The sequence below is a fragment of the Engystomops pustulosus genome, chromosome 6 (genome assembly GCF_040894005.1).
Source record: "Engystomops pustulosus chromosome 6, aEngPut4.maternal, whole genome shotgun sequence".
Classification (NCBI taxonomy): Eukaryota; Metazoa; Chordata; class Amphibia; order Anura; family Leptodactylidae; genus Engystomops; species Engystomops pustulosus.
Window position 1 is genome coordinate 47049114 of NC_092416.1, and position 16905 is coordinate 47066018.

Genomic DNA, 16905 nt, shown 5'->3' on the forward strand with positions numbered 1-16905 from the left:
GTTGCGCTTTTGTTTGCGTTTTCATTGCGTTTTAAAACGCATTACAACAGCTGGGGAGAGGTGATTTGCCTAATTACATCACTGTTGACATTTGCGTTTACAAAACGCATTGTAAACGCGATGTTAATGCATGCGTTAACGCATAGCATTAACAAATGTAAATAGTAATGTAATTAGGCAAATTACCTCTCCACAGCTGTTGTAATGCGTTTTAAACGCAATGAAAACGCAACGTGTGAACGCGCCCACAGTGTTACTGGGGCCTCAAGGATGCAAAAACGCAATGAAAAAAAAAAACATGTGTGTCACAAACCTCTTTCACACTTGCATTGTAGATCCCGTAAGAATCTGATCAAGGTGTGAACGGGATTTGGTCAGTGAAAACCTGACATTTTTCATCAGGGCGCATTCGTTGCGTCACGTTATCAAGGCTGAAGCCTTTTGAATGTGTCAAAAACGCCTAAAATGTGACGCAACGCAACGTGTAAACGCGCACTCAGAGTTCAATCAGTGAGGGCTCGTTCACACGTTGCGTTTTGGTCGCGTTTTCATTGCGTTTGAAACGCATATACAACAGCTGATGAGAGGTGATTTGCCTAAGTACATTACCGTTTACGTTAGTAAACGCAATGTTAACGCATGCGTTAACAAAACACATGTGTTAACGTATGTGTTAACATTGCGTTAACATTGCGTTTACGATGCGTTTTGTAAACGGAAATGTTAACGGTGATGTAATTAGGCAAATCACCCCTCCTTGCTGTTGTATATGCGTTTCAAACGCAATGAAAACGCAGGTCAAAACACAACGTGTGAACGCGCCCTCAGAGTCTGTTCTGTGTCTCAGTTTTTAACGCACATTTTTTTGTGTTTTCAATGCGTTTTTACGCAGATAACACGCGTGAAAAAGACTGAGGGCACGTTCATACGCTCTGCTAGCGTTGCGTTCAATCAATCAATAGTTTCCCCGGAAGCGCATATGTGATCGGCCCGAGCCCCGCCCCCTGTGTGAACACGCCCTCAGGACTGAGCTCTATCTTTTCTATAGCAATTGGTCAGTGAAAAACGCATTGCACTTGCATGTGTCTCAGAGTGCAGTGCGCTTTTGATGCATCTCCATAGACTTGTATAGACTGCTGGCGGAACGTGTGACCGCGATCATAAGGAGAAGCTCCTCCCACTGCAATTGAATTGTTCTTTTAAATGCAATGGTGTTTACGGACAGTTATCGCAATATAAAGGTAACACATGGATGAGGCCTTTTAGAGGGATTTACAAGGCAGAGTCTCATTTGGTGGAGAATTGTACAATCTTATTGCACTTAGAAAGAATTTGCCTTCCATAGACATAAACATAGACAATTCATGTGTAAAATGAAATCTCCGGTCATAGGACCTCCTTTCTGGGAGGAGTCTATCATGTGCACTCCTGTGCACTTACCGCTAGGTGCAGGAAACAAGCATGCGCCACAAAGGGTTAAGTACACAGCTGTTTCAGCGCCAACACGTGTTCTATTACAAGTAGGCGTGGCTTGAGGGACTTGAAGGTGGGGTTATGACGTTATGGGCGGGGCTTGTGCAGGTTATTAGCAGGCGGGAAGTTGGGATTGCCAGGCAGCTGGCTGGATCAAGGCGGAGTCTCTTGGAAGGGCGTGGCTACTGGTGGCGGTTGCTCTCGCGAGTGTGTCCGTGCAGCACTCCGCCTCCTCACTCGGCGCCTCAGGGTGAGAGCTCCCGGTGCGGGGGACAGAGCAGCGGCGGCGGCACAGGGGAGGAGGGGGAGCCCGCGGCTCTGAGTGCGGGGACACTGAGGGGGCCGCAGCCCCGCACTGAGCGGACACTAGCGCAGGGAGGGCCGCGGTGAGTAGCAGCCTCGGTGTGCGGGGCCGGTGCTGTGCCCGGGGTAGGGGGTGGCGGGGCCTGCTGGCCCTCAGTGACTTGCACATTTCTGAATTTCGGCCCCGTTGTCCTGTGCGGAGGGGGTCAGGTGCTGTGCTGCTGCAGCGCCTGTGGCTGCCCGGGGTATAGGGGGCAGCTGTGCAGGGGGTGTGGGGGCAGTGAGTGGGGTGCTGCTGGTTGTCTTTGGGTGCTGCCCTAGTTGTGGGCACTGCTGCCAGTGATGCTATATGTGGGGACATTATTGCCTTGTGTTTGGCTCCTGTCACTTGTTACATCAGGAGAAGCTGCTGCTCTATAGACCTGGTTGTACCACATGTTGTTCTTTACTATGACTCTCAGCAGCACCTTCATGCCACTTTGACAGTTACGGTGGAGGCCTTGTATATAAATGGGCCCTTGCTGCTGCTTATCGGAGTGATTTTCTATGTCTTTTTGACCAGTCTTCATTATTGTGTGTCTGGCATATGCCAACAGTGCCCTATGTTGCAGGCTGTAGTGACTGACATGTAGGTATGTAGTAACCATATACCTAAGCGCTGATTCTTACGACGGTGCTCAGTCCATGAATCAGACAATGTTCTGGCTGGATTTTGTACTCTCCACAGTACAGAGGATGAGCCTCTTGAGTATAAATGGTATATATTGGTGTTCTCTGCATCCCATGCCAAATGACAGCACTGAGCTTTAATCGTACAGCGAGGAAGCATGTGTATCTCTACATTAAACAAGGCTTTGCATGGTCCCTAATTCAGATGGCCCTGCCAAACACTCTTAAGTGTGTGAATGGGTCCTGCTGGGCATGTGGGATGAAGGTTATGCAAGTCTGCCAGAGGATGGAGTTGCTTAGTTTGTAAGGAAAAATCCGGTAGCACTGTTACTGGTGCAGTTTGTTAGTAAAAAATCAATGGCCATCAGAACTTGACAAGTGGTTTCTCCAGCAATGTTACCAGGCACGTGCTCTCCTATAGTTCTGTTGCGGCAATGTAATGCATTAGAAGTCTGCTCTAATGAATTACATGTACTACCTGGTGGCTTAACTAGGTGCCAGTTCTAGCCTGAGCTGTATGACATCACCTCTTGATGGGTGAGTTGGTGTTTGGGGGGAGGGTGGGGGTCCTTTTGGTTACTAGTGATACTTGTCTGCAGTGGCTATCGGCCTAGGGCTCCTCAGTGTTTGCTCAGTAGTTACACACTGGCTCTTGTTTCTTTTCTTGGCGATAAGATAATGAGTTTATTTAACACAAAGGTTCAAAAGTCTATATACACGATAACCTGAACTAATAACAGGTATCTGAACAGATGTGTATAAAGTCTTCTACAGTTTCTTAGCAAACATGGCTTATAGTCCATGTGTAAAACTCAGATTTATTAGTAGCAAGTGGGAAAACTGTATGGGAACCAACAATTGATCTATCCACAATGACTGCTAGACATGAGCAACAAACTGGTATATAAAATGGGGCTTCATTACACACAGTAAATCCCAATGTAAACAAGTCCTTGCATGCAAGAAGCCAAATGTGATGGAGTCTTCATGATGCCCTTATCTGTTTTGTTTTAGATTGGGTCTCTTATAATGTATACCTTGCATGCATATATAAAAGATGAGGCTCAGTAGACTGACTGGCCATGGACTCTTCTTATATTACTATGGCATATAAATGTTATGCTGCATCACCAATCAACATCCATTGCAACAGTAAATGTACAAACTCTAACCCTGGTTTCATGGTAAAGAGCCAAATGGATTCAGAAAACTCCACTTTTGGATCCTATCAAAGCCCCCAGAAGGAGAAACTAACAGAATAATTGTTTCCCCCAGCAAAACATTTTGGGGGAAATTGTGCATGTGCTTTATTATAGGCATAAAATCTCTGACTTGTCAAACATAAGCTTATCTCCTGCTGTTGAGGCTTGTGGGAACTCATTGGGTGTAGACATCAGTCTGGTCGTTTTGCCTCCGCATCTTCTGAGATGTGACTGAGTTTGTCTGTTCCCTTTAGTATGACCCAAGAGCCTGTTACCCCATAAAAAACATTTAGTTTTGCAACCTCAACCATCAGGTTGGTAAATGCTGCCAACTGAGTTTATACCTTTAGGATACTTTTAAATTGGGTTTTATGTAATATTCCAAAGTGTTCTTGATGCATATGGCCGTGTATATACTAACATAAATTTGTTCATTAAAGTCATTCAAAGTATATTCTTGGAATATAATGGAAACCTTTCCTTGGGAAATTTTGCACAATCCCAGAATGACTTGTCCTTTGCCTATTGTCACCATACTTGTATGGCTGCATCTGCAGAATCATCCGGACTATTCCTGCAAAAACTTTAGTAACATAGTTTTATGGCCACCTATAGTTTCTCCAGGTTGGATCCTGATCCGTGGCCTGACACGAGCTTTGTAGCCACGCAGCTTTGTCTTTATAACTTTTGTATTTTGAAACCTGTTCTTAACCTTCCTGCATGACTAAATTTTACTGAAAATTGTGAAAACGTGCTAAAAAAAGTGCTACTACACTAGTCTACTACACTTCCTGATTTGCCTTTAGTCTTTTTGTACAAGGATGTATCTACTGCTGTCTGAGGTTTTCTTGACATCCTGTCTTTGCTCTGCATCAGTCTACACTGGGGAAGTGAATATTTTATTTTTCTTGCGCTTACAGACCGAAAATTGTGGTGCGAAAAGAGCGACAGAATGGCGCTTGGGGTTGTGCCACTTGCGGCTGTCGCAGATCGTTGATCTGTATGATGTATTAACCTGTCTGTGCACATAATCTGCAGCACTGACTGCCGTCTATATGGATTGGCCTGAATATGCACAAGAAACCATTGGCTTCAGTTCACATTTGATTTAGATGGCAAATTTGGGATGATGCCCAGCAATGTGCCATGGCTGTTTCTTGATTAAAGGGATGTACTAATTTACATCTTGTCCCCAATCTGCCCCTCCCCCACAGTCATAAGAATGGTCTTCCAGAAATCTGTTAAACCTAGGTTCCCGTTCTTATTATTTGATTAGGTGGTAGGGTTGAGCATGTATCCTGCTGCTCCATTCAATAGTATGGGAGTGTCAAACTGCAGAGCACAGCGCTCTGCAATCTCCAGCACTCCCATTCACTGTCTAACTACTGGGAAAAGCCAAGCACTTTTCATACTATTGAATGTTAGGATGCCACTGTCTCATGAATTAAAATGGGACCCTTATTCTCCAAATTGCTGGGGGTCTGTTCTCCAGATCGGTGTTGGTCCCAGTTGCCAGTCAGACATTGGCTTGTTGTCCACTATCCTGTGAATAGTAGGTAACTGGTACAAAACCTCTTTAATGATGAACACAATATTTGTTATCTCCCTAACAGGTCCTCAGCTGTTCCTCCCATAGAGTAGTAATGAGCCTGTGATAAAACATTCCCTGGTACCAGCTTATTGCAGGGGTTTTCCATTACATAAACCGGTGACGGCCTGGTTGCTCCTTTACACTGTCAAATTTTTACAGAAGTACAATCGCTGCATAAAAAGCGGTCATTTTTTACAATAGAAGATGAACCCTGAAGATGGACATGATAGCCTGGGATTCACAGATCACACTGATGGACTGTCATTATGATAGGACACTACTATTGTGAGATAGCGGGAAAGTTTCGCTTTAGTTTTACCAGTGTACCTTCACATGCCAGGTGTGAATTGCCCTCTTCCCACAGGGGCAATGGCTGATGTTTGCCTGTACATTGAAGTCATGGATGTGTATGTTGGGAATACACCAGACATGGGTCTCTGACACAAGCAAAAAATAAATGTGAGCTGTCAGACTAATCCCATGCACTGTAAGTGTCTGCTCTGTGTTGTATCACTGTCCTCAGTCCTGCTCTCTTCAGGTTTCCTCTCAGTAAATTGTAGACAGGATGTCTGCTGTGTGAATCAAAAATCTCATACAATCTTCTATACGGTTATTCATTTCCGTAGACGCTAGATTCCACCTGTTTTCATTGACTGAGCCCTGACTGTGGTGAAGTACTTTGTTATAAGGTTGGTGGCAGCTAAAGAGAAATTCTAGCTAAAATCAGTCATGAAATAAAATAAATGGGTGTTACCTGACATGCAAACTTCAATGTTTGACAGCGGTTATTGTAAGGATAAACTTTTGGAATTCATTGTTCCAGGAAGACTGATAGTTACTTTATCTTGGATAAGGAGTAAATGCATTGGTGTGGTTAAAGGTCTCTCCACATGACAGAACATTGTAATCCTTAATGTCCTTGTGCAATACATAAATGTGCACGCTGGTTTGGAATTTTGTAATGCTATGGCAAAAAAGTGGTGACCTTTATTTCTCTAAGTGTTTCTGTGCCAATCGGCCAGCCAATGATAACGTGTTTGTAAGTCATCGTGTATTTGTTAAATGCCACTGGAGCTGCTTGTGACTCTGTGCTGACTTTACTGACTCACTGCTTTGTAATAGGTCTCTTGGATTGAGTCCAGACATGGCAACATTGTATGTATGCCGTGCATCCTGTATATTCATGGCAGTGCACATGGATGGGATTTTAAACTCACTGCATGCATGCATTCTGAACTGAAAGGGAGTGTCTCCACTGAGAACGGGATCATAACGTCTTCTGTTGTGGCATGCCCACGAGGGTTCATTACGTGCCTGCAATTGGCACTCAATACTCTGGTCTCATAGGTTACACCGTGACCCCTTAAGAAGCCATGTATCCATCTTGGTCCCTTCTCTGTTGGTCGTGTTGTCCAGCTTAAGCCTCTGATATATCTAAGATACTGTAGCATTGTATCTGCTGAAAGCCTTTCACAAATGTTTCCCATCTGAATGTGGTCAAACATTAACTCTCTTCTCTCTCTCCATTAGATCAGCCAGGCCTGAACATTAACCTCTTAGAGATTCCTACTGGACAGCGGACGTGGGGAGGCTGGACAACTGAATGAGATTGCCTCTGGATCTATAAAACCTGTAAGCTTGTGGTGGAATATGGGTCAGAAGGTCACAGGAGGCATTAAGACGGTGGACATGAGGGACCCAGCATACAGACCACTGAAACAAGATCTCCAGGGTCTGGACTATTGTAAACCTTCTCGTCTGGACCTCTTGTTGGATATGCCTCCAGTGTCTCATGAAGTCCAGCTCCAACATTCATGGAATAACAACGACCGTTCGCTCAATGTTTTTGTCAAAGAGGATGATAAACTTGTTTTTCACCGGCATCCGGTGGCACAGAGTACTGATGCCATTCGTGGCAAAGCTGGTTATACACGAGGCCTCCATGTGTGGGAGATAACATGGGTGATGAGACAGCGAGGGACTCACGCCGTAGTTGGAGTAGCGACCGCAGACGCTCCGCTTCATTCTGTGGGTTATACAACACTTATAGGAAGCAATGGGAAATCCTGGGGCTGGGACTTGGGTAGGAACAAACTGTATCACGATGGTAAAAATCAGCCAAGTAGAACATACCCTGCTTTTCTGGAGCCTGACGAGACCTTCATTGTGCCGGATTCTTTCCTGGTGGTACTAGATATGGACGATGGTACGCTGAGCTTCATTGTGGACGGACAGTACATGGGCACAGCTTTCAGAGGATTAAAGGGAAAGAAACTGTACCCCATCGTCAGTGCAGTATGGGGCCACTGTGAAATCCGAATGCGATACATAAATGGACTTGACCGTAAGTAATCTGTTATTGTCGGGATGACTGCAGCAGTGGATCTGCTCCATGCAGACAGTTAACATTACCCTGTCTCCAAAATGTAAACTCTTGTCTCGGTGTAATGTTTGCTCTGGCTAATCTCCTGTAAGGGAAGGTAACCTGTCCTTATTCTACACCTTCAGTCTGGTTTCAGTGTGTAAACTCATAGGATCTCTATAGATGACCTACATTATACACACAAAGGGAATGTCTAGCTGGTTGTCCACTGCATACAATGGCCATACATCATCTGAGTGTAGTAACACATTCCTGATTTGTGACATCTAACATATAGGACTTGCAGAATGATTGCTTAAGTTGATGGTAAATTTAAACAAATCAAAGTGACCTGGTAAACCCCAGAGCTGGGCGTCTGTGTCCTAGTATTGCATCTGTTTAATGTTGTGATGCAATCTGTAGCTAGAAAAACAAGCTCTAAGTAACCAGCATTAATATTGTGTAATTATGGAAATGGACAATAGCATACATAATAGTAGATCTTTTGAAATAGTCTAATGGGTGGTATAGGTATGATCAATTGCCTAGAGTACCCCAATCCACCCAAAAAACCCTTAAGGTGTTAATAGATGAAGTTGGATTACTGTATATACATGTCACCTCTGAAGGTTTTACTTCTGCCTGTTCTTAACTCCAGCTCTCCAACATGGTAAATTAGACCCCCTGTCATACAGAGCGTGGGGGGGGGGGGGATGTCTCTTCTGCATTTTAGTGGTAGGTACTATGCTGGTTGTGTTAAGTAAACTGCATTCAGATAACTGCTTTCACATGTTATGGATGAATATACTTAAGGGGTTGTAGCTGATTGGTGGAGGGCTGACTGCTTGGACACATCACTCACAAGAACTGGGAGTCCCGTATTCGCTAAATGAAGTCGCTCTGCAACATCTGGTGCCCCTATGGATCTAGGGTATGAATGAACAAAGTCCATGACTTGGGTGTAGTAATGCCAATGCTCTGTCAGAATACAGGGAAGCGGGTGGCACCGGTTACCCTGCATTGGCAGAGGCTCAGTGTGGCATGTATAATACTACAGAGCTGTGTGTTCCCTCCTTCTAAATTCATATTGTATCAGCATTAATGTCGTGGTCTGGGAGTACAATGCCAATAACTACTGAAATGCTGTGTAAGCACTGGCTACCGCCCCAGGAGGTTTAGTAGCCCGGTTCTATCATGAAGCTGTCTTGGTAGGACACATTCTTTGTACTCTAGGGGAAAATACTGATATTTGGGTAAGCCTCTTGGTAAACTTGCTGAGAATGGCTCTAAAGAGAATTGTAGGTAAAGCTGACTACATTCACTTGATGTGGCAGGTTGAGAATACCTTGTCCCTCCATTCTCAAAGGCCATTTCTGGAGGTGTCTGAGTTTTCCAGCTGTGCAATAGGGAATAGTCCAATTATGCAGGGGAATAGGACCCTCACTGGTTCCCACCAACTTGTTAGCATTAGACATGACCTTGTATCTACAGTTTGTCCTGCTCTTCACTTTGCATATTCTGATGTGTAGTGGTATAAAACAAAACTCCATGTGCCACTATACCCCATGTGAGTGAATTGATTCCTCCTTCCTATCTGCTGTGCATTAATTCTTTTTGCTTTCTTTACAGCTGAGCCCCTTCCTTTGATGGACTTGTGTCGACGAGCCGTCCGACTTGCACTGGGAAAAGAGAGACTGAATGAAATACCAACTCTTCCATTGCCAGCTTCCCTTAAAGGTTACCTGCTCTACCACTGACAATCCTTGCTACTGCCACCATGGACTAGTCACCCAGTGCTGTGCATCCCGGGACTCCACTCTTGTCCTTTATGCTTGTTGGTAGGAAGATGGTGGTACAGTTTCCTCATGTGCATGCTTCCAACTACAAAATACCTCCAAGTTTTATCTTTCTGGGATCATTGCAACCATTGGGATTTTTTTTTTTTTTTTTTTGTATGAAGGACATCTGAATGTTGCGTGTGACTTGGTCGTGCTTAGTGTAATGAATCATGTGACAAATCTTTCTTTTTAACTTAATGGTCTTTTGTAAGGGGAAGACCTTTTCCAATACGCCCTATGATGGGCTCTTATGTCTATTCATTTTAAATGTATGTCTCACGTTTTTGTTTTTTTTACTGTTGTGCCTCTAAACGCTAGTCGGATTATAGATGTGCAGTACCTGGCATTGTTTTCTCATTTACATGGCATCTACAATCACCCTGCACTCTTACCAGAGCTGGGCATTTAAGGGCTTGGCACGGTTTGTTATATTTGGTAGCTGGCTATTGCTCTACATATTGTAACAGGATAGTGCACCCTCAATTGTAATGGCTGTGGCAGGAGGGTGGTGGAGTCCAGCACCAACTTTTAACTGGGTTTTTACTTGCTGCCTTTGAATTATTGCCCTCTTGGCACAAGTAATCATGCCAATGGGTAAACAAGTGCAATATATTGCTAAAGCCTTTTTAACATAAGGGGAAGTCTTATTTTTAGCTAGAATGGTGGAGCTCTTGGATGTGGTGCCTGGTATTGCAGCTTATCCCTAAATGGTGCCAAGTTGTAATACTGGGTGCAACCTTTGGACAATACCTGTAGATGGATGCATGTAGAAAGTCATGTTATCTTCATGGCTCTAGGTCATTACATGTATTCCAGCCTTGGAAGTTCTTCACAATCAGCCTGAGCTGCAGTTTGTCCCCACCCCCCCCCCCTCCCCTAAATGCCATGTAGATCCAGAGAAATGAAGAAGGCAATAAGTGCACAGGTACAGCGGGTTAATGTTTTTATGTCGTGTGTAGGTATGTGAATTGTGAAAGTGCATCAGTCACCTGGTGACACTAGAGGCAGCACATTTGTCTTGAACCGTTGTGTCTACACCATATTACATCCGCCCTTGATGGCCACATCACATGTGTCGTACAATGTCTGCCTCTCTGTGGGTGACGGGTGCACTATAAAACACTGCTGCTGTAGGGTACTAAGAAATTGGACTTTTTAAAAAAAAAAAAGAAACTGAAATGCACAACCATGCCAAGGTGGTAAGGGTGGCACCTGTGCCTACGTCACCTGCTCAGAAGCTGTTTTGCTGGATACAGACTCTTGCTGCATTGCACAAATTAGGTTTTTATTTTACAAGTTGTTCCTTGGAGGTTTTCACAACCTTCCTGAACTTGACCCTGTGCAAGTAGTCTTCCACCTCCAAAGTGGCTTAGTGTCTCCTTACTGTCTACAGTTTGTGGCCTGTACAGTTTTAATCTCTTTATAATTCTGTAGATAATAAATTCTGTAATAAAGAAATAGTTTAATTATATACTGTGTGCTCCTTCATTGCTGTAGTACGGTGGGTTGTAAGGAGTCGCCTCTGGAGGTCTGTTCTGAATGTGACTATCACTGCCTGGGACTGACTTATACCAGGAGCTTGTATGGACTGTCCTGGATCTTTGCTTCATATGCAAACTTAAGCTTAATCTGTAAATTTCTACAGAATTTGAGGGCACTAAAATAAAAATTAGAAAATCTGTAAACCTTTTTCTCCATGACCTTTGAACCCATGCAGATTTTTGTAAGGTCATAGAGAAGAGCACTGCACCCTTCCCCCCCCCCCCCCCCCCCTCCACATGCTACCATCTGTCCTCTTCGAATCCCTGCTTCCTTTCCAGTGTGATCTTGACATTGTCTTTAGACTTGTAATCGACTCCAAAAATGGAGCAGTCTCAGACAGACTATATCAAGGTAAAGAGGAAGTGTGTTTCTAGTTTTAGCACCCTTTAACCATATGTGGACTGTCTAGTCCGTGCCCCTCCTCTCCTTGTACGGAATGTGAAGCCCGGCTATAAACTGCACTGAGGCCGTCTGTTCTCTGTGGGAGACTCGCAAATAAGAGCTCACTGAGGCCAGACACCCAAACATGGTTCAGTTCCAGCTGTAGCAAATACTTAAAATAAATGAGGTAGGAGCTTACTGTGTTTATACGCCGAGCCCTAGCAACGCTAAAATAAAGTCTCTGGGATGGGATACAGCTTTTGTAATAGTTCTGTGAAGGGCTGCATGCATCATGTTCTCCTCTCTGTGGATTAACACCGGCCTCATGCTCAAGTGCTGAACCTGGGCAGAGGACCAGGCAGGGCTGTGTTAAAGATTTCTCGTATCACATTACTGAGAGGAGCCCTATGACTATATCCCAACATAAGCATTGATGCCAATCTTATGTGTGCACTGCACACCAGGGATTCTCCTACTAAACAAATCGAAGCAATTGCTTTGCAAAACCCACCTACAAACATCCAGTCATCTGTTTGGCGTTTAAACGTATTTGCATTATACTTTATCCTACAAGACCCGGCTTCCCCATTAGATCATGTGCCACTCATCTTTGAACAGTATCCCAAATGTAGGTTATTACAATAGTTGACTTGGAGAACCTAACATGCAAATTATGTCACCCAATAAAGCCTTGCCCTTATCCCTAAATGATGCCTTTCCATGGCTGCATGGTTACAAAAATCAGTGTGTAGACTTGTATGCAACTCTCCTGAGGAGTCCAATCTGCATATTACATTTATGACTTTTTTTTTTCCCTTGTTCCTGATTGGCAGGTCTAAGTGCTATAATCTGCAGTGTGGAACTTTTGAGAGCTCTGTTATTATTGGGCACTTGGTCATATGTGACCAGAATGACCTTGTCAAAGGTCCTGTTACATCTGCAGTGTCTGTCCTGTGGGTATCTGATCACTTGAGATGAGGGCAGCCTCCAGGGAAGTGTAGAAATCCATGGAGGCTGCTGTGATTTCATGCGATCAGATAAATACATAGGGTAGACATTGCAGATGTAACATGACCTTAGATGTCTGAGGTTACTTCATAAATGGACACCTTCACTTGGATGTGAAAGACATGTTCTCACATTGCAGTGGTTCTGAATCTGTAAAGTAGCCCTTACAATACAGCATAACTACACGTGTGAGGTAGTGAAAGGTCCTCTTTAAAGGGCATCTACCACCAATATGAAGGGCTGTATGCAGGCTCCAACGCCTAAGGCTCATTTCCATACTGTTTCTCATCCTGGTGGTAGATGTCATTTTAAACAAAATCTCCTATTTGATTTGATGCATTATGGAACATATCTTGAGAATGCAGTAGCTACACTGATGCAGAAAAATATTTTTGTTTAATCCCTGAGCTGAATGGTTTAGCTGAAAAAACAATTATAAAATTATAATGAAGCTGTTGCTCCTTTGCCTGGCTCTGGTGCATTTCCTAGCACATTAGTTATGCACTGCACCAGAGAATGATGTAATCATGGTGCTTTCCCTGAGAGGCAGAAGTAATCAATTACTGCACGATTCCCCAGCTACTGTGTATGTGTGATCCAGCACAGGTTATTAGTCCTTTCTAGACTGTTCAAAAACTGTTCTAGACTGTGTAATGTGTTTTTAGCAACCACAGGCTGAAGCAACCCAGCTTTTCCAAGGTCCTGAATGCTATAACTGTATTAGCAAAACTACGCGGTATAGGTGCCTGCATCAGTGTAGCTACAGCAGTCTCGAGGTATGCTTGGTTCATAGGGCATGGAATCAAATGGTAGGTTTCCTTGTAAGTGAAAACTGAAGTACTAGGATATGGCGGCACGTCACCCCCATCAGGAGGTTCTGCTATGCGCTTCTTTAAATCTCTGGAAAAGCTTTACAAATAACAATTTTCATATGCCATGGGAAAAAAATGAATACTTTAACTATGTAGGATAGTTTTAATTAAATTTTCTTTAACATTTGCTGATCTTTATTTTGACTAACAATGTGAAAAGCTTTTTTTTTTTTTTTTTTTTTCTCCCCTCTGATTATTCAGTTTTACTACTTAAACTCTGACCAAAATGTTATTACTATGTACAGCATTATTCAATCGCCCTTTCCCAGGTCCGGATGCAGAGGGTGCATGTACTGCTGCAAAGTGAGTCTTTCCTGCAGCTTCTTCTATATTCTGCCTTCAGCTGACAGGCTGGACACACTTCAAACACCAATATCTCCTGAACCCTGGCAACTAGAAAGGCAACTGATGGCACATTAAACAGGAGAATCTCCCCTTTTAATATACATGGATTGTGTATGGATGCTTCACAGAACTGGATATCCAAGTTGCACACTAAAGTCTAATTTTTTTTTTAAGTGTGGATGCCTCCGGTCCTGTGAAGCATCCATACACAATCCATGTATCATATTAAATGGGTGATTCACTTTGAAGTGCGATGTAATATGTTGTACCGAGTGACGGAGCTGGAGATTTTAACACTGGAGTGAAGCTCTCTTCCTCAAAGTAACTGATGTTCCTGCATCCAGAGCATGACGTCTGTAACAGGAGGAGAGCTGGACTTCAGTGCCATGACTTTATACAACCAATTTACTTCCCACTTCAAGGTTTTTTAATTATCCCATTACACTGGACCTTGAAAAACAAACTAGGTGTTTTATTAGGCCAATTGCTCATGACAGGTTCCCTTTAAAGTACCCCTTAAAAGTTGTCCAGTTTAAGCAAGTAAAAGTTTTTGTTTTCATAGAGAAGTTATAATTGGAAAATTGTATATCAATTTAATACATGTGCTGTCTTCTTTCAGGTGGAGTCACCCGCTTTAGTAGAAGTGACGAGGACTAGTCATTTAGGATCTTTCTATACCATCTACTTCCATGTAGAGCTACAGCTGTCTGTGATAAAGGAAAAGCGTAGCCAAACTGGACACATTGTACAGTCTAAACATCTGGCATGTTGTGTGCAACAGGAAGAAAAACATCCTTTAGAAATCCTCCCCCCTCCCCTGTATTTTTCGGTTGCAGGGCTTATCTATTTTGCAAGAATCCTTGGTTGAGACATCTTGGCCACAAGTCTTGGGTACGTCGTCGTGGCCTGACCCTCGCTGCGTGCCAGTGTTAAGGCTGAAATGCCTATTGGGATAAGTCTAGAATTTCTTGGATTAATCTCCTCTGTGTGACTCCAGCGAGAGTCCTGCTCATCAAACATTGGAGCGAGGAGTGAGCCAGTTGTTCCAGTCTATATATCTGCCAAAGATTTGGAACATTTAATACCTCAGTTTGGGCTGCGCACAATACACAACGAGGAAAGCTCAGTGTAGAGCTTATTCTCTAACAGTTGGCTATTGTGACGGGTGACCTTCTTTGCACCCAACCTGTAATGGGGAAATATGAACGATTTTCCCACCATTCACCCTGCGCAGAGGATTTCAGTTTCTCAAATTGTGGGTGGTTTCTGGCTTTACTGAGCGTTAAGCTTACGTTACACATGTTAATGCTTAAACTATTGGGAACTAGAGGCCTGGGGGGTGCATAGACTTTCTTAAAGTTGTGAATGCACAAAGGAGGTATCACATTTTTTACATAAATGAATAGTTATGAAATTAATGGCATGGCGCACAGAGGTAAGTAGAGGCCTGGTGTGGCTTAACACTGGGGATAAACCCCCTGGGCATGTCACATGTTCAGCCAATCTTGCATCCGTTTTTTGTTGCAGATAACAAAAGAAGTCAAAGGGTCAGCAAAACCATGTGATGTGCAACCAGTTTATTTTTCACTGATGTGCCCTCTAAGGCTATATTCACACTGCCGTTGCCCACCCGTACCGTACCGTAGCGGGCAACGGCAGTGTACGGGGAGAGGAGGAGGAGGTGAGCGCAGCTCACCCCCGCCCCTCTCCATAGCAACCTATGGCGCACGGCGCCGTATTACGGGAAAAGATAGGACAGGTCCTATCTTTTTCCCGGGTACGGAACGGTACGGTGCCGCACGTGTGCTGCACCGTACCGCTCCCGTAGGGTGCCGTGCGCCCATAGGAGTGTATGGGGGACGTATATTGGCCGTATATACGTTGGCCGTATATACGTCCTCCATACGTTCGTGTGAATGTAGCCTTAGGCTCAGTTCAAACCTGTCGGGTGTTTCCGTTACCCTTTCCAGAATGGAGAGGGTACTAATCAAGGTGAACAGATAATCTTCCATCAACCTTTGACATCAATGTACAGATAGTTGCCTGTTGTTACACTTCGTTTATAAGATATATTATATATTTTTAAGAATAAAATGCTTTCAAAATTATGCAAATGAGCCAGAGAGGCTCCAGGTTCCATTAAACCCCATGGAGCCTATAGTCCCTCAGGCTCATTTGCATAATCTTTTTTTTTGTCAAAACCAGGGAATAAGAAGCTAAAAGAAGAGCAGATCCTGACATAGTGGGCACACACCATTATGTCAGTGTGCTTGGTTTACAATCCTTGATCCTGGTGGTAGATTTCCTTTAAGGTAATATTAAGAAAGATGGGAATGAGTTGAATAAAAAATGATGACCTCCACCCATTGACATAACTAATACTACATTGCAGAAGGTCATGGTGTGCAATTATCAGACCTTGTAATCGGTTTCAGGGGACAATCCCTTTAATACTCAGTAGCAGGTCCAGTTAGTTCCCTTCAGCACAACAGTGATGCAGAACAGAACGACAAGGGTTGAAAATGGAATTTACAGCACTGCCAATTATTACAGATGTTTGTATTATATGTCCAAGCTAATTTTCTGTGTCCAAACCCAAAGTTATGTTTTTCTAGCTCACATCATGTTGACTGCAACCAAAGGGAAATCCTATCGCAGCCCGGGCGGAGGCCCATGTGCTTGCGTGAACTTCATTCCACTTCATATTTTAATAGATTTGTTGGAAGGAACTATACAAATACATTTACCAGGGTGGTATTGGGAAAGTTTTGCCTCAGTGCCACCTGGAAAGGCAGCCCACTATACATCAATGCAAGACTTCCAAGAAGACTATTCTATGCAGCCTGATATATCGGTTTGTGTAGGGTTTAATTATTATGATGATTAAAAGAATGCTTTTCTAGGAAATGAAAGAGTTGCACACAAAAAAAAGCTGATGCCCTTTAGGCTACTGATACACAAGCAAGTTTGTTCCAACAAACTTGATCTGTGTGTCTGGGGGATGTACCAGTCGGAACCTATGGAATGGAATAAAGTTTTTACGACATTTGGACTTGTGACTTGTAGCCAAAGTTGCCATCTGGCCTCTAATAGTTCTGCATACATTTCTCTGCTCATCTCTTTTATCTAAAAGGGCTTGTAGATATCCATGTACTTGCTGCAGAACCATCCCCTCAATCAGATCTGTGTGTGAACATACACTACCTTCACATGGTGCCATGGGAATCACTGGATCTATATGATGTATGGGTTTTCTGTAACCCCTATGCTGCCCATGACTGAGCCCTACAGGTCTGAGTCATTTTATTGTTTGACCTCA

General features: G+C 43.6%; 1 protein-coding gene across 2 annotated transcripts; it reads left to right on the forward strand.

Moving 5' to 3' along the window:
• Positions 1–1571: 1571 nt before the first annotated feature.
• SPSB1 (splA/ryanodine receptor domain and SOCS box containing 1) lies at positions 1572–10909 on the forward strand. 2 transcript variants are annotated; one of them, XM_072155940.1, is made up of 3 exons: positions 1572–1723; positions 6769–7582; positions 9230–10909. In XM_072155940.1, the coding sequence occupies exons 2-3, from the start codon at positions 6889–6891 to the stop codon at positions 9355–9357; spliced, it is 822 nt and encodes a 273-aa protein (XP_072012041.1). In that variant the 5' UTR covers positions 1572–1723; positions 6769–6888; the 3' UTR covers positions 9358–10909. The 2 variants fall into 2 exon arrangements, with proteins under 2 accessions (XP_072012041.1, XP_072012042.1); XM_072155941.1 differs by having other exon boundaries at positions 1719–1859.
• Positions 10910–16905: the final 5996 nt, after the last annotated feature.